Source organism: Labrus mixtus, chromosome 7 (genome assembly GCF_963584025.1).
Source record: "Labrus mixtus chromosome 7, fLabMix1.1, whole genome shotgun sequence".
Classification (NCBI taxonomy): Eukaryota; Metazoa; Chordata; class Actinopteri; order Labriformes; family Labridae; genus Labrus; species Labrus mixtus.
In genome coordinates this window covers 25,415,336-25,438,889 of record NC_083618.1, presented here as the reverse complement: position 1 = coordinate 25,438,889, position 23,554 = coordinate 25,415,336, and the positions used below count along the sequence as shown (strand labels likewise).

The 23,554-nt window shown below is 40.5% G+C and overlaps 1 protein-coding gene across 7 annotated transcripts in view; it reads right to left on the bottom strand.

Annotated features, from left to right (window-relative positions):
- Nucleotides 1–23,554, bottom strand: part of chl1b (cell adhesion molecule L1-like b) — a 59,224-nt gene that overhangs the window by 19,246 nt on the left and 16,424 nt on the right. For 3 of the 7 annotated variants that reach the window (XM_061041374.1, XM_061041379.1, XM_061041380.1), the window contains exons 2-10: nucleotides 5,651–5,840; nucleotides 4,490–4,507; nucleotides 3,521–3,629; nucleotides 3,128–3,318; nucleotides 1,930–2,052; nucleotides 1,522–1,692; nucleotides 1,291–1,317; nucleotides 1,059–1,173; nucleotides 704–885 (exon numbers count right to left, since the gene is read on the bottom strand). In XM_061041374.1, coding sequence (XP_060897357.1) covers nucleotides 704–885; nucleotides 1,059–1,173; nucleotides 1,291–1,317; nucleotides 1,522–1,692; nucleotides 1,930–2,052; nucleotides 3,128–3,318; nucleotides 3,521–3,629; nucleotides 4,490–4,507; nucleotides 5,651–5,750 — 1,036 coding nt within the window. In that variant the 5' untranslated portion in view covers nucleotides 5,751–5,840. Of the gene's footprint in view, nucleotides 1–703; nucleotides 886–1,058; nucleotides 1,174–1,290; nucleotides 1,318–1,521; nucleotides 1,693–1,929; nucleotides 2,053–3,127; nucleotides 3,319–3,520; nucleotides 3,630–4,489; nucleotides 4,508–5,650; nucleotides 5,841–13,050; nucleotides 13,366–23,554 lie in introns of those variants that run through there. The other 4 variants (XM_061041375.1, XM_061041377.1, XM_061041376.1 and 1 more) reach the window with 4 other exon arrangements.

The window sequence follows — 23,554 nt, the reverse complement described above, 5'->3', positions numbered from 1 at the left end:
TAAAAGCCTGGTTGGATTCGAAGGGGTTAAAAAATCCAGTACTTTACAAGCTATTTTAACTTCCCCACCATTAAAGCTAATCCTGATTGAACACATTCATGGCTTCAAAATATTTGTTTCTGTCATGAATGCAAAATATGAATTAAAAGTACTTTGAAAAATGAAGTTCATTTTGTGAACCTTTTGGTTTATATCATGTGACCTTGAAGGTTAGGAACTTCTGCCCTACAGAAACTAGTTCACGCTGTTGACAGCTCAAACCAACCCCCTCACTCCAGCAGCTTTACATTAAAAGCTTTTTTACTGTTTCAATATTAGTAACAATAAAATAAAAAAACTATCTGTCAGATTGTGTTTTTTATTGAGCGATAATTGTTACTGTTTTATTTCTTGCATTATTTTTTACACTGTTGTATTCATTAGCTTATATGAAGATACTGCATGTCCCAAGGTATTCCTTTCACCTGCAATGGAGTATTTTACATTTGCTGTTTTAATTTTTTTGAAAGTAGACTTTGTACTGTTTCAAATGAAGACTCAAAGAACACTGCTGTGACTTATTCTGCTGTCTGTATAGTCTATGCTTAAAAGCATAAAGGCGAAAAAGAAACTGAAAAAGAAACTGTAACGTATCAGTCTGTAACTATAAAATAATTGTCAGACGTAATGACATCCCAGTTAATTCAAAACATGCTGGAATTACCCTCCACTGTCACTGTGAAGTAATGAACAGCTTCCCCATGTGTGTTCTTTGCCTTGCACATGTACTTCCCGCTGTCTTCCAGTTCAACGTGTTGGACAAGAAGCAATTTCCCATGATTCTCCAGTTTTGCTTTGATGGGGAGTTGATAACCCATCTTCACCCACTCAACCTGTGGAGTCGGACTGGAACAAAGAGTTAAATATTACATTATTATTTGCGGTTAACGCATTAAATTCAAAGGCGCATCTGTTTACATAAACATCATTAAAACATTTTTCATATGGTTTGCTTTAGGACAAAAAAAGTGTCAAAATGTGTCAGGAACTCGAGCCACTAAATAGGCAGTATTACTCACACTCCCTCAGCAATGCACTCCAGTTTCAAGTCCTCGCCTTTGACGAGCTGTACCTCTGATCTACCACCACCAGAGGGCAACATAAGAGAAGGTCTCCTCTGAGGGATGGCATTAGCTAAGGAGGAACAGCAGAGGAATAGACAGTTTGATCACAGGTGTAGCCTCATGCACACAGCTGTTTAAGGATGAGGCACAGCACAATGGTGTTTCACTCTAAAGGAGTCACACTTACCAGTTTCAGGACTAATGACACTTTTTTCTGAAATGGAGGTGGATCAGACAAAACAAAATGCATGAAACATGAGGACGGCGTGAAATCAAAATGACAAACGTTTAAGATCATAATCACGACATCAAATCAAGGGGACGCACTTAAAGAGGACATCGTGACATCTGGGCGGCTTTTGACGTGTAAATATGAACATGAATATCAAGAAACATTACAAATATAGTGAAAACCTACTTGTCTTAACGATGACAGACATGGCGTTCTTCTGAACGATTGTTCTTATTGTTGGGAATGCGGCGAAGCAGCAGTAGTCTCTTCTGCTGTCCTTCTCCACCGCGTGAGAGAAGTAAAGGTCCCCGTTTAAGCCCATCGACACCCTCTCGTCCTGCTCGATATGCTGAAGACCTGAGCACAGAAAGACAGTGAGTTCATCTGGATTTCAATCCAATTTTTTATAAACATTTTTCCTAAACCAAGACAGTTCAGACTAAACTTCTATTTTAATCATGAGGAAGGGAGAAAAATGAAACATTTGCTACATGGACCTAAATGCAATATATAGCAAGAACAGATTGATAATTGAAAAAAATCCCAAATCTGTGTTTTTGAAAATTGCACTTTTAAAATATTGGTTTCACTTACTGATAGTCATCCAGTAGATCTGCAGGGGAGGTATCCCTTTAGGTGGGTCACATTTTAAAGCAAAGGGCTGGCCTTCCTCCACCTCTACAGGATCTAGAGTCTCTTTAGGAAACTTTGGAACATCTAGAAGAAGGACAGAACGCACAGTGATTAAATGATACCAGACATAATACATAATAACAATAATAATAATATATTGTTTTTTTATAGCGCTTTTCTAGGAACCCAAAGACGTTTTTTACAAAAAATAAAACCATAAAACAAAACAAAAAACGACGAGGACAGTACAATGAAGAAGTAATGTAGGGGGAGGGGGGGAGTTAGTGGTTGTAGGCGATGTAGAAGAGGTGAGTTTTGAGGGATCTCTTGAAGGAGGTGAGTGTGGGGGAGTCTCTGGTGTTTTTTGGGAGTGAGTTCCAGAGGGTGGGAGCAGGAACAGAGAAAGCCCTGCAGGACAAACCTTCGGTCCTGGGGGGGGGGCAGGAGGTTTGCATCTGCAGACCTGAGAGTGCGGGTGGGAGTGTGTCGGTGGAGGAGGTGAGACAGGTAGGGGGGAGCCAGGTTGTGAAGGGCTTTGAAGGTGAGGATGAGGAGCTGAACGAACGAATGAATGAATGAATGAATGAATATTCTTCAGTTCTCCTCCACTCCAGAAGATGGCAGTATTATTATTCTTTAAATTAATGGGTGGCAAGTTGGTGTTGACTGAGCTCTGTATCATTCAGTAGATTCTATTGATTTTTTTTTTTTTTTTTTTCAGTTCAAGCCCTGTAGAAACAAAAAACACACGTTACAACTATTCTTATGTGTTGTTGCCATTGGAGCTGAGTGGTTGAAACCTAGCCAAATAAAGTCAAAGCCCCCACCCCCCCTTAGGAGTGTATTTTCTTTGGGAATTGATGTACCTGTGCTTGAGAGCAAAATGAAAAATAAAGCAAAAGAAATGATGGAGAGGCCAGATGCAGTCGATGCTTTCTTCAACACAGAGGTACGGATGAAATGCTGTAAGGGCGGGGGTGCTTAGGAGCCTCAGTGACTTTCTGCCACGTCCAATACAATGAATAGCTCACAATGGAGAGGTGCAGTCATTATACAGGACTGCTGGTCCTGAATCAGTCTGAAAGGACTGTAACAGAGCACCACACACACACACACACACACACACACATACACAAACTCACAGACGTATGATACTCACGGGGCACAATGAACTCAATCTCCTTCGATATGGCCGTCCCCAGTTTGTTTGAGGCGTAACAGCGATAGGTTCCCTGGTACTCTGTAAGGTTTCCATTATTGGGTATCACAAAGGTCCCAGAATTCTCCTCTTTCATCAGCCGGGGGTCTAGCGAGGGGTCGAATTCCTGGCCATTCTTCGTCCATTTGAATCTACATAAAGAAAGCCAGTGGTGAAATGTGAAATCTTTCAGCTAAGGCTACAGCATGCTCACTTAAACCAAAGGTCCACACAAGTACGCCCAGTTGCAACATGTTGACGTGAAACGTAGCTGTTGTTTGTTACTGGCGTCTGTCTGGCTGCTAACAGTCCTCTCATCCTTCCATCTGAGGAAATGCGAGGCTCAGTACTCACTCTGGCTCGGGATTCCCTTTGGCTTCACACGTCATGGGGAAGCTCTCGTCAAAAGGGAAGGCGATGAGAGAGCTCGGCGACTGGGCTGTGATGGTGGGCAGCTGCTCAACTGGGCAACAAGCAAACACACAAACAGGCATGAGAACGTGAGAATCAACAAAGGCCTCGTCATTCAAAAGTATCTCATGCTCAACGGGATGCCGAGTCAGTGGTTCACAACCTGTTTGGCCAGTGACCAAGCACGGCTATGTCTACTGTGACCCCTGACACGGCTAAGAACAAACCTGTGAGCATTACAACACAACACAGATTTTTATTTCCAGTATTGTTTGATTTTTGTTAGAATTTAAAGTAACCTGCATTTGTAAAAGGGTCCAGTATCTCATAAGACAAAAGCAAAAAATAAATATATATGGCTAAAATATGTATTATTTTTATTTTAAACCCCCAATATAATCGTATGACTACTAAATAACAATCTAGGAATAATTCAAGAGTTAACTCAGATTCAGAACCACTGACCCATGATGTTAGGATGGTATGGAGAGTTCTATCCCAAAACATTATTTGTCATAAATGTTGTCAATAACTTTCATTTTGATAACTAAGACATTTGATGATTTGATTGAAATGATCACTTACTGCAGTACATTTTCATTTTTGGCATACAACTCTCTCATTCTACTTTGTATAACTTGATGATAAAAATGATAAATGATAACAGAGTTGTGGAATGTGCTACACATGGAAACATACACAACAGGCTGAGTATTAATGGTACGACCAAAATGTAAAGGACAATGGGAACTGTCATGATCATGCATTGGTAAGTGATGACACATGAGGCTCAGATCCAACACATATGGCTGTAGTAAAGCTGCTGCTTTGCACAACAGTGAGCCAAGAGATTAACGGGAAAGAACGGAGGATGTCACTAATACCAGCTACAGTGTGTCCCAGGGAACTTACTGTTTACATGACCTAAAACTACAAAATCCACGGAAGCGAGGGAAAATAAACAAAACAAAAAAAAAGTCAGCTGTTAGGGAATAATTCCTTCATGTCACAAGCATTCTTTAAGTAAACCCTTTTAAACACACATGAGATATGCAAAACGGAAAACTGAATTATAAGGATATTCTGACATCTGGAGACCAACATGTTTCTGCCTTTTAACAAAACCACTTTGAAGTGTTTTTTGTATCAGGCCCTTTAGAGATTTTTTTTTTTTTCTGAATAATTTAGAGGTTTGATATGAGTTTCCAAGGAAACTGGGATACACGCAGATCCAAGACAAAAGAAACAACAATTCGGATACAAACAAGATAATAGCTGTAAATTTATTCCATTCACAGAATGCTTGATGATTGTAACAGTTCTCCCCTTGTGAGATTTATTCACTTCTAAATTATTCAACCCTATCTGTCAGATAAAAAAGCACTTCAAGTTTAACCGAGTACAAGGTCCTTGTAGGTGAGCATTAACAATTCAAAGACTCTATACATTAAGGTTTCGTGTAACCCTGTTATTTTTGCTTCATTAATGACCGCCCTGTAGTAGCTTCTAATGATGTTTCATCAAAGTTGAGTGTCTGTTTAGTCTAATTCTAATCCAAAGCTTCAAACAGCCATGTAAATAGAACACAATTCATCATTAATCACAACCTATTTTAATAAAGAAGTCAAATATAGTGAAAACATTATCATTGACCCATTTTTTCACATTAATTTCAGACCTTTTAAACATTTAATTATCTTATTTCACGTCTTGTTACTTATAAAAACAATTAAACTAGTGCAATTTGAACTTAAATCATGAAATCCAGTTTCTATACAACCATGATAGTGTGGTGGCACACTTCTCATGACATTAGTGGAGGTTCAAACTCCCCAGACACTTACATATTATACATTTCTCCTCTAGTTTTAAAGAAACATACATGGTTGAGACTTGCTGTCCCATTGTTTTTGATCGTTCATTTTATGTGATGACATGAAACCACTGGCAGTGTGTCAAAGCAGTTGAGAGAATAGGTTTTTGCCTTTTGATTTGCCAGTCCATTCACGTTAACCCCAGCTGTCATTGGAAACAAAATGTGGACCCTCCTTCATAGAACAAGTCTCCACTCACCTTCCAGTGGAATGTCAATGGCTGCAGTCTTGTAGAAGGCACAAAGACAGGTGATCAAGCACAGGACAGGGACACATCCTAGGCTACTCTGCAACCTCATGGTTTCACAGTAAATCTTGGAATTCCTCAGGAAACGAGTGGTCCCTCCCCAGTCTCAGTTCATTTCTCTGGCGCACTAAAGATGCGGTACCTGTGAGGGAAGCACAGACGGAGAAGGCCCCATGAATCCACCCACGCACAGACAGACAGACAGACAGACAGACAGACAGACAGACAGACAGACAGAAAGGCAAACCCCAAACACAACAAATCCCCGGTGACTGGGAGCCCCGGCTGCTCATCCAGGCATAACCAGGCACAACGCGCATATTCATTTGCATCAACAGGGATTCTGCTAGTTCAATTGTTTTGCTTTGACAAAGGAATATTCTCATTAAAGCTTCCTATTCCTTCCCCAGGGACGCGAATAGTTTTGTAGTTTGATGTCTGTGGAAGTGTGTAGTCGAAAGGGTGTTTTCTATCTGCAACCGTGAAAATAAATAAACAAAGACGGAGCCTGTGGATTTATTAATGTACAGCAGATGTTCAGCATTACTGCGAGAGGGTAAGGGCCCGCTCGAAATCCAAGCAATTCCAATCAAATTTCAGATAATATTCAGCGGATTGAATCATGATGTTTTGATCTGCGCCTGTATGTTTCTGATAACAATAACCAAAACGATTAACAAAATAAAGCAGGAACAGATTTATCTTATATTGCAGGAAACGCTGCCTGAGGGATGTTCGGCATAAACAGCATACATAGTTAACAGTCAGAGGGAGTAAGCCGTCTGCACTCACACTCTGACAGGCTGCCGAGAACAGAGCCCTGGATCATTTTCCAGCCAACGGACCAGAGTCTGGACTATAATGAGCACATGATCGGTTCAGAGTGCGGGATGAGGGGGACTGCAAAGCGCAATGTAACAGAATTATAGTGTCTGCAGCAGTGTTCTGTCAATGCTCTGGGGTGTCAGTTAATTAGCTTCCCCGCGTTGGCTGTAACCCAGCTCAGCACGCCATGCTGGAGTAATTAGCTCAACAGCTAAAGCACAACATAATAACAATGAGAAAATTACAGCAAAAACATTATAGAATTTGAGAGAAGGGTTAAATCCTCAGGTTGTTGGTCCACAGGGAGCAGTGCTGGTCTTTGTGTAAAACAGAATTGTTTAAAAAAAACATGGAATTACACACTGGTGAAGTCCAGTAGATGCAAAGACTGCATCAGTGTTGTTTAGGCATTCAATTGTTGCTAAGGGAGGCATGTATTACTAAGCAGCAGCAACCCAGACATGACCTGTACAACAGCTATTAAACGCTAAAAGCTGTTCAGCCTAATAGAAAGAGAAAGAGCTTCCTGCTCAGAAGAGTGTCTGAAGCCAACTTTGGATTTTTAACTCTTTTTTTTAATTTTTATTTCTATCTCCCTTCCAGCTTCACAAATTCAACAGCACTCACTGAAGTCCAACTCTGGATCAGCTGGTGTGATGGAATAATTGACCCAGGAACAAGAGTCAAATGCGTCCATGCAGTGGCTGTCTGTGCTCAGACGACGCTGCGCTCTGAACTTTCCAGCCAAGCCTCTTAAATATAAAATATTAACTCTCTCTGTTGCTCACACTGGTCTTCTTTGAAGGAACTTGTGACCTCCACCAACCTTAAGCATTGCCAATTATGGTTTGAGACTTTGAGGTAGCTATATATCAACCCCACTCAATTACTATGAGACCTATTGACTTTATTTCAGACAGGAGATTTGTGCCTGAGAGTTATAAGTCAAACATTAAAAATGCCTCGAGCCTTTCCCAGACATGATGATTTGTGTTGCTCAAAGCAGATTAGAATCAAAAGTTAAGGGCTTTGTATTAATTGGCTTTGTTGGTGAGACTTTGTTGGACTGGTTCAGAGGAAGAAGAAGGGGGGTTACAATTCCCACATGACAATGTATTCTCATTGTTCACTGCCTTAGATGGATTAAATGTTATTCAAAGTGTGCCCTGATCATTTGCCTCATGATTTAATTTATTTTTGCTTTACCTCGTTAAACTTTCATTGAGATCTAGCTCAGCCATCTGCTTAAAGGGAGGTCCGCTCTCAGGACTTTACTGCCACAAGTGGTGTTGTCTACATTGTAGTCGTAGGTATGGTGCCCATTGGGCCTATATGGCGAACACAAGAGGGGCCCTCTTAAGCTCGCCTGATTTACGGACCACAGGCTGTTCTTAATCCCCGCCCCTTTAAGCAGCAATCACACCATCCTGAGATTGATGTAGCTGGCAGGAGGTTAAAAGCTGCTCACTGTGGGAAGGCCAATATGAACCCTCACCTTACTTAACCAGGGCTCAGAGGGGGACAGAAGTTCTATGTGCAGGCAGCCTGGTTCTGCACTGACATACTCTTTTCTGTAATGGATGGAGAGCACTCTCCAACTTTCTCACTGTCATCAAAACCCCGCTCACTTTTTCTTTAGAAGACTTATTTGATAACAAAGGCATTGTATCCTTACTGTTCCCATTTGCACAATTGGAAGTGAGGGTGTGGAAAGCGACAGTAAGAATATCACTGCAGAGCTGCCGCATGCCAGAGACCGCCGAAACAAATGTGCAACAATAGAAACAGAAGTTAGGTTGCATTACAACGCATGTGTGTATTTTTTTTTTCACTAAAGGTTTTTGCTAATGGACAGAACAGTGCTCGAGACTTCCTTCAGGATTCATGAGACAACATGGTGAAAGAAATATATATATGACGAGGACTGGGTGTCAAAATCTTGACGGGTGGTCACAATTTGGAGAACTTTAGCAGCAGAAAAAAAAGCAACACAGTCGGTTGTTGTTTTTTGTTAGCACCGAATGAATAGCATTGTTTCAACTGCTGTTGAAAAAAACTGTCTTGGCCTCTTTAAAAAGAGAGCAGAGCTCAGGGGCATAATCCTGAAAAGAGAAGGGAAGGGGCAACAAATGGGCAACATAGCATCTACTATGAGGACAGCAGTGCTAGCTTGGCTGGAAGCCATCTCACCAGACAACCTGTGCCCCCTCCCCCTCCTCCTCCCCCGAGGAGTTTCAGAGACTGATTTCTAATCAAAGACTGCATTATTAAGTTAAGGTTTTTGTTTTTTTAGAGTAAATGAAAGATTGAATGATTCCACCAATTCAAAGAAAAAAGTAACGAGTTGCTTCCTGGAGCATTTTCCACACTTCTTGACGTGTTGTTCAGTAAAGAGGAGGGGGTCAAAGCATGACCATTTCAGGACAGTTAGGGTTCTTGAGCTGGCACCATCTGCTCCCTTCTCACTTAAAGAAAAACAGGCGGAGAAGTGTGGGCCTACTGTAGTTTAATGTGCAAGCCTGTAATAGGATTAAGCAGATCCTCGTCTTGTCAGGCTGGATTAAAATATTCTCTACGCTAAAGACCTGAGATGGGAAGACAGCAGATCCACACTCCCCTCTCACAGCCCCTGATAATGCCTACACACTGATTCCCATTTGATCATTCAAGAGCAATTAAACCAGCGGACGAGCTGATTAACACTAAGCTGCAATTCACTCGCTTTGCTTCTGATGTGTGTAATGAGTCCACTTTATTTTCATTCAGCCTTTGTTCTTCTTTTTTTTTTTTTGGTCCAATTTACGGTGGGGTAGATGGCAAAATAAACAAAGTGTCTCAATCTTAGGGACAAAACAAAGTTTGTATAATTGGTCTTTTTTTGTAAGATGTTCCTCTTCAAAATTTCATGTCGACTTTTTTTTTTTGTCAACTTTGGCAATGATTTGCGTATATCCGTATTCCACTACACGCAATTAATTTACTATTGAAAAATTGATAGCATGAGATAAAAGGAAACAAGATGCTTAATGAGATTAGCAAGAGGGTGCGATAAAAGATAATTTGCTTGTCTAATTGAGATTTGGCTTGATTTTACAGCAGCTCAAAAAGCATGACAGTTTAATTATAACACCATCAATATTTCAGGGGTCTGTAGCTTTAGCAGGATGAGGGGACTGGAGACAGGCAGAGGAGAGACAAGAGGAAGGTGGAGGGGGCTGAGAGGTGGGGGGGGATAAGGAGAGGCTCTCAGGTGTGAAGGAATGAGGCTCAGTCAGAGAGAGATATAGCGGCTGAGCTGATGAACTGTGTGCTATGAACTAATAAAAGACGACCCTCGTGACCCTGCCAGGACCTCTCCTCACACATGGGAGAAGCCGTACACATAACCTGCAGTGACCCTGCAGGCCGTGCCATAATATGCAGAGCTATAGGGTGATCATCGTGTCCCCTGCTGGGGTCGGGGCGACTTGGAACGGCTAGAGGCGACATTAGAAAACATGTTTTCTATCACTGGAGGGTTTTCACCTCATCAGAACAAGGCATTTGTCGGAGCGTTTCATTCGCTGTTCTGTTGTGCGTCTGACAACATTTGTCTTTGTAAAACAGGAAGTTGTGCTCAGTTCTGCGTCAGACAGCATTGAAAACTCTAAGGTAACATTTTCATCTTCACTTCGACCGTACTTGTGCCCCGGGTTGCGCTTATCATTTTTTGTCACTTGAACTACTTTTTCGGGGGGGAATAAATGAAATCTGAGGAGTCATGACACATTTTGTATCGTTCTTTTTAAAGATGATGATCAATGTAATGATTATGCACTGATCATGACATAACGGAATGCTGTTCAAATTAGATTCATAAATTTGGCAAACTTAACGTCAAAATAGTTTTTGTCTTTAATATTTTTACTGCGGTCTTTGTGTCTACTGCAAAGCCTCTTCCATATACGGCATCTTTAATTCAGGACATAAGGATTAAATACAATGAAGAATCATTCTGTGCTACAATAAAAACACTTTACAGGAGTCACTTCATGACATGAGAATAAATAATGCAGTGTGTATGTTATGTTAGCTAAAAACGAGCTAACAGCAGCTGTCAGTCCTCACTTTGAACCTTCTCACATGTATGTTTAAAGCGAAAGAAAAGGTTTCCAAAAGTGCACTGCACCTGTCTGCATCCCAGCTTACAGCTTCTTTTTTTTTTCATATTCCCTCTGATCTGTTCTCTTTGAAGTCCCACAGGAGTGGCCCTCACCCAGGACAATAATCACATTAGTGTGTGATCCTCGCCGAGTGGCTGGCAGAGAGATGAATTCACAAGTTGGACTGCGGCGACTGGAATAATATTTTGTCAGATCTACTCCTCTCCACATTCGTTCACTTTGTTTGACTGATGCTGGCAATTTCCCCAGACGAAAAGTGTGCCACAGCTCGACATGATCGATGGCTCTTATATCCCAAATCCTCACTTCCATCAGACCCTGAAGCAATTTATTTCTGCCATGTACCAGGAATGTCTGATGTCAGCACAGAAGACACAGAGTAGTCGCAAAAACTGTTTTTCTTTTTTTTTTTTAAAGAAATACATTTGCTTCTTTATCTTTTCTTATAAGCCCTTCAGGTGTCCAATATACAAGCAATCTAAATTATAATTTCATCCTGTGAAATGAGAGGTTCTCCGCTGACTGTAAATCAGAATTTGTATTTCCCGCCCCCGCGCTCGAGCCCAGCACCTGGACAATGTTACTCTGGGTAAGTTGTTTGACACAGCCGTTGGATATATGGCCTAGTTCCTGTTCCTCTCCATCACTCAGGGTCAAGCTGAGGTTGTGCTGAGACAAATGTAATGGTAATAGCCATGGATGACAGAAGAAGATGGAAGATTTTGTAAATTACTGCAAGACAGAAAAACATTCAACACTGCAAATCATCGAATCGACTGTTGACGCAACACTTAACATGTCAATCTTAGGAGATGTGATACTCAGTTCTAAGATTATTTTTGGGAAGTTACTTTTAGAATCAAGTGTCAGTGAGTTTATTGAGACAAGGTCTGAAACAAGTACAATCTATTATCAGGTTATTAGCTACAGTAAGCAAAAACAAATGTTTTATTAGAAAAATATCCAGGATTAAATCCTCTCTCCACGTAGGCAGGAATGGTTTCACTTCACTGCAGCTGATCATTTTGCAGCTATTGGTGTTTTATTGTTTTGCATTACACAGCCGGTGTTTCTTTAATTCTTTATACCCCATTCATATATTTTATATATTTAAACGTAGTTACCAAACAACAGCTTGGAGAGAAAGGAAGGGGCAGCATTGGTGGTTTATCTGTTCCTGAGTGTTTCCCCTCAAGCTGATAACTGATGTCCACATTATATCATATATCATATATATATGTCTTTGACAAAGATTGAATCTAGGACTAAACCAATAACATATTAAGATTCATTCCAGATGATCAATATCTCATAACTGAACTATTAACTTTTTATAAACCATCATATTTTAAAGAATCAATAGAGAATCAATATTCATTTAAGATACAATTCCATACAAGTTCAAGTTGAAGTCCAGTTGAAGTGTGTGGTGGTGTCTGTATCTGTAACTGGTCCTTGTGATTACAGGAATTTAAGGGACATAAAAAGGACATTTTTAATATCTGTAATGTAATGAGGTGGGGGAGAGGAAACTGAATAAGTATTGTGAAAACAAATACTCTGCTTGCTCTGTTTTTTTTGTACAGCTCTAGTGATGCACTTGTCGGTCACAGTTATCACAGTTGTATTCCAGTTTGATGAAAATGTGCTTGAGCGAGAATCAGAACTGTGTGACAGAGATAGAGTCTCTATTTTGTACGTGAATGTTACAGAAATGATCCTAACAGACCCTTCACACATTGTCTGTTGATTATGTTGTAAATAACAATACAGCTCCAGTTGTATGACGTTTAAGGCTTTTTAAAGTTATGTCTTTAAAAAATGTTACTTTTTGATTATCATAAATCTCCAATAACACATTCTGAATATTCTAGATTGCAAGTTTTTCACATTCACACCAGAAATCAAGGTCATCTTAAACAGTAAGCATGTTAATTGTTACAAACTTTTTTTGGTTGTTCACCACTAAAAATTCTCATGATAATACTAATCACAATAATACAAAAACGTATACTATACTGTGGTCATAGATACACATTTGAAAGGATCTCTATTTTTTTGTTGGGGTAAAATTTAAAAGAAAGAAACAAGAGTAATGTTGTAGAAAATATTGAAATTTGATCCTAAAAGGCTCCCTCTTTGCACTAGTTAATTATATATATATATATATTTTAAATACAAGAAAACAACCTAGAATGTTTTGTGGCGATCCAACTCATTTCAAACTGTGAATCTGGAGCCACTGATTTGTATAAAATCTTCTGAATGTCTCCTGCTTATTGAGAGACTGATTGAAGATTCTGCACCCAAATCTGCTGCAGCAGCTCTATATATATACATCCCTAGATACTAAAGCATACTTACAAGAATGTTCTTCATTCTCAGCTCTGGTGCCCATGAGAGGAGGAACTATTCCATTCCAGGTAATAAAATCCACGGGAGAAATGAAAGCCCGAGTTTGGTCAGATCAGCAGAAAAGTGGACAGATCTGTGCACGCTCTGTGTTGTGGCGTACACAGGCTTGAGACGGCAGAGGAACAGAGGCACTGTAGTCACATATGTTGCCAAAGCCTCTAGCTTGGCAAAGACGCTCATTAAGCCACTGACAATCATTCCAACAAAGCCCGATCTAGAGGCTATTCACCGGCTGTGTACAAAGGAGAGTGGAGGAATGCTGAAGGCTCAATGAAGAGTGTTCATTTGCAGTGATCAATTGGAGTAAAAAAAATATGAACAGCAAACTAGGGCGGCAGCACAGATCACCTGCCGAGTGGAAGTCTGTTAATATTTGCCCCTCTTCTTCTACTGCCAGAACCTCTTTCATTGCCTTAGCTTTCAGGCATGCTCCTTTCCCCCCGACAATATCAGTTTATGTAAAAAGATACATTTCTGCTCGTTTTTTAATATGAATTTGTATTTATTGTTCAACACTGTTGGTCAGGACCTTTACTTAATGACTACAACGATGGAGTTGGGTGAAAGCTAGTTGACTCATCAGGATACAGCTCAGAGCGCAGAGAGTGCTGAGGCTATCGATAAGAGCCTTACATCAGCCCAACATAAAAAAATAAAAACCTGCAGTCTCTCTCGCACAACACGAGGGGGGAAGGGAGGAAGCAAACCCCAGTCTGGATGATGTATGGTGTGGACCCTCGGTTGAGACTTGGGTTTTAAAAAGGGAAAGAGGCAGAAAATGAAAGGGGGGGGGAGGAGGAGTGTCATGCTTGAATTATGCTGACGGGATGGTAACGGCAGTGAACGGCCAACCTAAAGCACGGTTGCTTGGAGGGAACTTGCACAAATGAGGTTATTATCACTCGGGCCTCACAACTGCTGACAGCTGGGAACTAGTGGAGGGAAGGTTTTGTACCTTTTGTACTTAATAGCTAAATTTGGTCATGAAATAGCTTCCAATATTTATTTTAACCTAGAAAAATAGAAATGAAATGAACAACAAATAATACTTTAAGAACTTGAACTTTTCCCATAAAGTGCAGCTTTTATGATCTCTATTTCAGAAACTGAACTGAATGACGTAAACGGATTGACTTTACAAGTGGAGAAAAAGATGAAGGAAATGCAGATACTGAAGACTGAGCGTCTCAGGCTTCAGGACGGGGGGGGGGCACACTGATCTTTTCATGATGAGAGCAGTCAGCCAAAGTCAGTAACTGAGAACACTCAAACGCCTCTGCAGTGCCAGCTCAAGGCCCTTAGAGCCCATAAGCACTCTTTGAGCTACAACAGGATGGAGCTGCCATTATGGGCCACACAAACAGAGGGAAGCCTTATGAACTTTGCACAAATGCTTAGTGCTCCGGGGCTGGACAGCTCTGGAAGTCCGGGGAGATGGGTAGGTACCGGGGCGGGCTGCCAGTTCCGAAGAGCTTAGTGTTCGTGCACTCAGGCCAGACAAACCTGACATTGTCCTGGGCACTGCCCCGGGAAAGCCTCTTCCCCTTTATCCCAGCTACTCCCACTCATTCACACTTCCAGTCCGGTTGAATCACTGATTTAGACATGACTTGCAGAGGCAAAAAAAAAGGCAAACATTTATTCACACTTTAAACCAATTGTTTAAATGCAACACAGGATCACAGAGGGAAAGAGCGAGCAGATCCTGCAACTCATCAACTTGCATCGACTTGCTTATATTCTGCTGTCACTTTGATTCACAGGAACCAGATGTGTCATTTGTCACATTTCCCAGTCTGATCGTGTTCGGAGCACACACACTTGGGTGAAATCCATTCGGATATGTAATTTAAATTGAGCTAGTCCAGAGTGTGATTACAGAATATGTTCATGTATTGTATTTATGACAAACCTCTTATCTTCCTAATGCAGAATGACTAAATGTTATCAGACCGTTTCAAGATGTAGGTCCGTGATCGTATCGTGTAAGCGAAACAAGAATAATGACCTGCTGCCCCTCCCTTTTGCACAAACAATGCCAAGCCCCTTGAAAACTAATGCCGTGTAACCCTCCCACCACCACCACCACCACACTGGGAGCATTTAGAGCAGAGAAAACAAAATTGCCGATAGTTTCTCACTTCAACCCCGCACAAAAAAAAAAAAAAACCTGCAATATGTTTTGAAAGCAGGTGCCAACTCCACACTCATGAATCTTCTTTAACTTGTCAAGATTTTTATACTGAAAAGGAGAATTTAAAAAATGAGTTAAGGCAGAGCCATAAATATCCCTGAAGGACAAACAGATTGATGAGTAGACATAAATGACTGATTTACACGTCTTCCATCTTTTGGCAAATATGCTGGCTCCACACAGCGAGGGGTATTTAATTGAACTTTGGGCACACGGCCCGTTTTACACAAAAAAAAAAAAAAAAAAAGTCGTCCGTTACTCAGTCTGTCAAAAAAACGGTCAATAAGCCTCTAACCTGGCACTTGCTGATAGACGCAGTCAACCTGCTTTTGGCTGATACCATTTTCTCTGTTTTCTGAGCTCTGAATCAATATGAAAACCACTGCATATCTCTGGATGGTTTTTTTTTCTTATAAGTTACCATGGTAACAGGTGCCTCTATCTTCATACTGATCACTTAGGCATTGATGAAAAGTTGTCCTGGGTTGATGCATTGTGGAGAGCTTTTTTTCCTGAAGCATCCTTCCACCATGTTAATACATTTCTTTCACACACACAGTTTGAGAATTTCATTACAAACTCTATTTGAACTCAGCGAGAACCTGTGTGATGTTGCCAGAGCTGTGACTGGTCCTGTTTATGATCTGTGACTGCAAATGAAAAACAGACAGAATTCCAGCCCACATGTGCATTTCTCCATTATCTGTGGCACTTTAACAGCCTCTTCAATTATTTCCAGATCTGCGCTGACAGCTGATTTATTCAGCGCCGCATGCTACAGAGAAACAGATCAAACAATAGATTAACTGCACACGTTCTGTGTTTAATCTGATGTACTGAAAGTATTTAATATGGCATTGAAGTGTCGCTTAAGACAGGTCTGCAAGCTAGGGTTTAGAAGTGCCAGATCTTTCAGGACAAACAAAACAGAAGAATCAACAGCGTAAAAAGGCAGAGCTGACTGCAGGAGAGCAGAGGAGAGAGACTGTACCAGACAGTCATCCAGCACTCTCAGCCAAAAGTGCCGGTCATCAGAGCTACACAGATGGCGCGCTCAGTGATCATGCCAGTGTTCAGGGGATCTCTACTCCTGATTAGCACACCTACTGAACACAATGTGCACAACAACGTCTGTTCTGTCCCTGGCTGCAAATGACAGCGAGTATAAGCAGCACACCACTTTCACAATCAGCCACAATAGTGCGAATGCTCAGTCCCTCACTAGGTTGCACAACTCCTTCTGAAAAATAATCTCGATTTAAGAACTTTATTCATTTGTTGCGCATGTCAATAAAGGTGCTGACACATTTCGAGTTGGTTGTTATCTTTGAATATGTTGTAACGTTACAAGATTTCAAAAGTAAAAAAAAATGATGACTTAGACCACAGTCCAACTCTTAAGTTGATGTTTGTTGTTTTTTTCCAAATCAGGTTCAGGTTCAGGTTCCTTTATTTGTACCCGTAGGTACATTTGTTTGGAAAGCGGTCATGGTTTAAGCAGCAGGGTAATACCCCTTCAGATATCCTTGTTCAGCACAGTCACAAGCATGGTTATTCACTCATTAAAATAATGAAAAGAATGGACCTGAACAAAAGCAAAGCGGTTCCCTCTGCTTTTATCTTCCTCTCTGTTGACGAGTTCTGATGAAGTGTCCACTTAGACCTCAGTTTAATCATGTTTACCCCAAGAATCAATAACCTATTCCCCCCCAGGTCACTTTTCAGCAATGGAAAAGTCCTCAGCACTGCAGCCATTTAGAGTGTGTACACAGCTGACAGAGAATACAGGGACAAACATGAGCTTGAAAATGAATTCATTAAGATAAAATGCAGTGTCGCTAAGTAAAAAAAGTGTAGGCATGGTAACCGGGCTTGGCTCCGCTATGCGATACACCCTGGACACACAGCGTTCCAAATGATTGGAGGGATCAGCATACAGATTGGCACAAACACATTGTGGGCACACATACTCACACATGCAGAGACCTGCTAACACAAATGAAACTCTAGCCTGAATCAAAGCCCTTTCTCCAGAGAGGGTACTCAGTGTTAATATGACTGTGAGGTCCTGCAGGCAGGAAGCTAAATGAAAAGATAATCTCCATCAACAGCCGTGGAGCTATCAGAGAAGAGGGTTCTATCAGGACCGAGACACGAGCAACATGTTCCCCTTAATATTATTATGCCAACAAGTTTGTTTCATTATTTTCCAGAGACAACCTTTTTTTTTCTTTTCTTTTTTTTCTCGCCTACGCCTTTTTCATATCGAGCAGTAAGAAGCTAATAGCCTTTTAAGGAGTGTCCAGCAGGCCACCTCTTCACACATTCATTTGGGGGTCAGACCTTTAGGAGCACTGAGGCAGAGCAAGCCTGTCGCGCTACACAGCTAATCCTGCAGTGGAAAATGTTGGAGGGATCCGTCTCACATGAAAGCACAGCAAGAGATGAGGAGACAGACCAATATTTGAGGCAAATTAAAAATGTGTGTGTGTGTGTGTGAGAGAAGGGGTTGGGGGGGGGGGGGGGGGGGGGGGGGGGTGTTGAGGACAAGGCCTTTTCCCTCTGTGTGTTTTTACAAAGACGTGCTCGTCAATAGGTTGGCCGTGCAACTTTCAAGGTCCATCCTGTAGGCTATTCAGCAAGCGCACAAAAAGAACAATGGCGCGTCTACTTCAGTGTGTGTGTGGGCTGACAATCTGTCCAGATACGTTACTTTATCTTGTAACGTGGTTTTCCAACATTTACCTTAAAATGTGTCCTTTCAGGAACATTTCAAAGGCAACATTATGATCCATTTATTTACTAGTTGTCTTCGCATCTGACCATGGGAAGCATGCAGTGGTGGGAAACTCATCGTCCTGTTAATCTCAGAGCCTCTCTCGATAGCCAATTAGCCAATGTCAGGTGTAGTAGCCCACAGGCACGATTGTAAACTACACCAGGAAACACACTAACATGCATTTAAACACAATTCACCTCCTGGCTTCACTTCGATGGATTTGACTTGTCGGTGATAAGTTGTATTTTTTAATGCTTCATACAGTGTGCTGCAGGAACGTCGAAGAATTATCATGCCTCAGTCTAGCAATGGCTTGTAAAAGTTTAAATCAATATAAATTATTTAATGTGTCTGCAGGGGCCTGTCCAGGAAGAGGAAAAACATCATATTAGCTTAAACCTTGTGAACGGCAGGTTCAGCCAAATAAATTGCAAAGACTGTGAGAAATTTATGGATGCACCTGGCAACCTCAGGGGAAAACAGGTAGCCTCCAGTTTGTTGTTGGATTATATATATATATATTTTACCACTATATGCCCCTATGCGTGCAACAGAAGTGTAATAAACAAATTACGTTTTTTTAATAAAGGTAATGTAGGTGTGCCGAAATATCTACCCAACATCCGATCATTACAGCAGATGTGGGCTTCTGTACAAATAAAGAGCTTTAGGCTTTTTCCTGTTCCTAAGAGCTATTGCCACTTGAAAAGATTCCCTGGAACATTTTTAAACAAATGGCTGCTTCAAACTGAAACACGGGGCACACCCAGAAAGTTATCTTTTCACAACTTCAAAGGACACATGGGCATTCAAAAAAAAAAACTCCAGTGAAAGGGGCTTTTGGAGTTGGTGCTTTTGTCAGGCTAACATGAAAAGCTCTGCCTGAAGACACAATGTAGCTTTGTGTTGTCTGTGTGGGTGGAGGTCTGTATTAATCGTAGTGAAAGTCACTGAGAGGAGAACTAACTTTTATTTTGAATTCCAGTTCCACCACAGCAGCATAAGGTTGTTGGGAGAAGAAAAGATCTGGATTCAATGTCCATTAAACCCAATAGTTGTGGTAGTGTCTAATGACACTGTCAGTTGTGGTTTACAGTCAATGAAGTCCTTTTGTACCAAGGACAGCTCACAATACTCTGCATGTTATGGAAAGAATGGAAACAATAAAGCCCAATAAACGAACCAAAACAATACTTACAGATGATGTAAGTTGATAAGAGTCTAAAATCAGAAGTAAATAAAAGCCAAAAGTCATTTGGGGTTTTGACTTATTCAAATAAATCAAATCAACATATTGTTTGCACATCAGCTTTGCCAGACGTACTATGTCGCATGTCACTGATCAATAACCAACAGCACAGTGAACTCTGGAGGAGACGATTATAGCATCCCTCTGTAGGCCAATCAATACAAACTGAGTTCAGATTATGAGTCATGAATGGTGACTTTGGATGCAACTTCCATTTCTTACATATTCATTTTGCTCCTATGTATTGTCAGATCACATGAAAATGTAAGGTTTGCTCTTATATCTGACAACACATGCAGTTTGTTTTTATTAAATACAGAGCGTACAGATAGGGGGGTTGAGCTTCAGCAGGTTGAGGGGTCAAGGCTAAACATTCAAAAAAGAGTGGTTTTATTCAGTTCTCAGGAAGTAACAGGTGGAGAGAGTTTCCTATAATGTAGTTTCAAATACTGTTTCACCACCAGCACTTGGCTACTATGCTGCAGTCTAGCATCTGTGGTGGGATCAAATCTAATTTGCTTAACCATAAAATCGAACATTGAGCAGGGCAGAGTGAGAGGTGGAAATGGAGATAAAAATCATCATGTTGGACGTCTATTCTTATCTATAGACTCCAGCCTTGGAAAATGAAGGTGTGTTGTAATCATACTTTAAACACTGGTACAATATGAATTTATTTTGTGGTTTGGACCACATCCCAGCATAAAGTTGGCTGACAGTAAGCCTGGCACGCATTTGACCTCGCTTTATGTGGTAACTGAAGATTTATTACTCAGGAGTAGCTGCATAACAGACCATTCAAAGGCAAGCGAGACACAATATGAAGAGCTGTACACTCAGTATTATACAAGAAAATAACTTTTGGACCATGATATCAAAGGGTCCTCAAAGAGCATATAGCAATGACTAAGCACTGCAAAGTCCCATAAGAGTTTTGAACAGCAGCTGGGAACATAGGATGAACTGGACACTTTTGTTTATTACGTATTCTTTAATATATAAAAAAAGAAGAGATTACTTTTTTTGATATATTTTTTATTTTGAAAACTTTGATAAAAGGATCCAACTACTTGTCCCCAATACAGCTTCTATCAACTTGTAAGTTTTCACTCGACTCCCCATCCAATAGGAATGCAGGTTTTTCGTAATTTATAATTTGAGTCTCTTCAATTGCAAGTGGGCCGAGGACCATGAGTCAATGCTTGTTGGTGATGGTTAAAAACACAGAATTTTGAAAGAAATAATTAGAAAAACATTTGACTTTTGTGGTTTTTATGATTAAAGGAAGAATATGCGACTTTTTGATCCAGTAGATGTCGCCCTTGAGCACCAGCATGGTTCACACTGTATGTAAATTTAAACAAAATGACCGTGATCTAAAAACGCTTACGTGACATTCAAATCAGCAGTGAGTACAGTATGTTATTCTTCTTTTCTCTAGTCCCTCAATTAAACAACTTTTATATGCAAGGGGATGGGCCTGCCAGACGGCCGTCCCATCCATGGAAACACGATCTAGATACGGCTCGGAAAGCATCACAGACAGCGGGACTCGGGTGTCACTCTCATTGTAGACAGTCATGACTCACAGAGTTATTTTCAGAGGATATACTTGATTTCTGCGACATTTAAGTGTGAAAAATCACATATTCTTCCTTTAAAGTCCCCATGAAAAATAAGTTTTACCAGTTTTAATCCAGCGTCCCTGTGTTAAATGTTAACCCAGGCATTATCTTGCATATATTAATCTATTTTTGCATCAAAATAACTGTATTTTTATTCACTGTAAAACATTTCAAATGTCTCCTCCTGCACTCAGGGCCGTTTACTAATTGTGGTCCAATTAAAATGGTTTGTGTAAGATACCAATTCAATCAAATTCAACCCAAAGAATGTCCCGCCTTCTATCTTGTGATTGGTTCTATCCCGTTTCAGTAGAATAAAGGTCGCGACACAGCAGTTAGATACTCAAAAAGTTCCGTTTCCTGGGGACTTTAAGGTTGAGGTTAAAGTTTAAATAGTCAAATAATGCATCAGTGGGCTGGGAAACCCCTGCCATTCACTCTTTAAAAAGTAGCATTGTTGACAGCTTGACAAGCTGCAAAGTCCATATACAAAACGTTTATCATGTACTCTATCAAAACATCAATAACGTTTTTTTGGGGTGTTGCTGTCTATCTCCTCCTCTGAGTAGTTCAATAATCCAACAGATGTACGCTTCGGACTAAAAGGGACTTGTTTACAATGGATCTGAGGGATGAGTGAAAACTTGGACGTACTTGTCTGATCAATCAAACCAGTCAATAGAAAATTGAATGTGTTCCACAGGTTTCCCAGAATGTCACTCAAGAAATACTTTTGGAGCAGTTGACATGTTATCAATGGAGGCTGGAGATGACTGCCTTTCCCCACCAATACAGATAACGAATAATTACTTTCCCAATCAATCACTTAACCCTGCCTGAACTTAATTTATTATTTTACACAGGCCCTTGTGTTACTGTCATTTACATATCGGACCACATAGTCAATGGCATTCAATATTACTCACAAGAATGGCTAACACTTCCAGGGAACTTTTTTTGGGATCTATGAATACGCCGATGTGTGGGCTGATTTTGGAACAAAACCACAGAATGGGGATCTTTTTATAGATGTTTTAAATGTCATGTTCCATGCTTGGTTCTAAACAAAAGTTTGAGTGACTCCAGTGAATGGAAAACAACCTCAACGCTCAGCGTGACATAACATGCTGGTGTACATCTTCCAAAAGGGGGGAAAAACAGATTCAGGGGGCCCTGTTTCTCAGAATACCAGCTGTCTTGTTGTCATATTTGTCATGTTCTGTAATGTTGTTGGCTTCTTTATGAAGACTCCAGCCACAGCCAGCGTTAGGGAGGACTATGCCATGTCGTGACATGGGAACCCTTAAAAACGTGTTAAGAGCCGGAGGCATTAGCATTTTGGACGCTACTGAATAGGGCCATTTGTTCCTCTTCCTGTGCCTCACTGAAAGACTCTATTAAGGGGAGGTTTAGGAATTAGTCTGTTTAGGATATTGAAGTTGGACAGCATATAGAGATCATTTGACAATAGATGTTTGTAGAAAACATTTGAATTTTATCTAGGTTCTCTGCACACATTTATTTCATACAGACATGCAAATAAAATCCAACTTACAAATTGAATCAAATGTGATATAGCTACAAATAGTATTCTTTTCACCATTTTCCCCAGTTGTTGTTGTTGACAGTCCAAAAGTAAGGCAATGTGTTGCATGTGTAAAACTTGTTTGCCCTGAAACTGTTGTGTGACACATATAACAAATCAATAGGAACTGAGTGTGCTTTATTGATGACCTTTTCTAGCTGTGACATAGGACTAAATATTGACCACATGGGCAAAAGAAAATGTATGTGCTGTACAAACAGAGCTCAGATTTTACAGCCGGCACACCTGTGTTTCTCACTTTAAAAAAAAAAACACATGCAAACGAAGTATGAAGTCATAAAGACAGAAGTGCAAATTGGATTTCACTTTGTTGATTCTTTCAGTAAGCTGGTGATGAACTGCGCAAAAATAGTCTTTGCTGTTGGCTTCATTAACAAAATCTCTGACTGATCTCTGAGTCTACCTCATGCTGTGTCCACAGCAGGATCTGTGGTCAGTCTGAGTCAACGTGCTTCACTGTCTGACATCCCAGCTTTCATCTCAAAGCCTTTAACAGTTTTCTGTTAAATTTAGAACGACTACTTCATCCATAATGCATATTCCCCTGCCTAACGATCAACAATGACTAGTACACTGCATCTTAGCAACAAGCGTTCTACTCTTCAGTTTGATTCACTGTCACCGTTTGTCTGCTGTGCCAAAACGCTACACTGCTAATACGAAATGAAAAACAAAACGGATAATGAAGTTCACTTGATACAGCGTAAATCTCTAACAAGAAACTGAACAATCTTGACAGTATACTTCATTTAGTTTTGAAGTTGTGATTCCCAATAAAGTGCTTTAAGTCTTAATATGTCAATGTTAAATAACCTGTTATTGGTCGTCAGAATGGTATTATGGTTTAAACTTAAATCTGTTTATTTCATCAATGCTTGATTTTCAATATGGAATTGTGGGTTTTGTTGTATTGCAAATAATTTGAATTTCACAAAAATAGAGCAGTAATAAAGCAGCAGACCCACCAAACATTTACAATGAGGCCTTACATTTAAAGGGG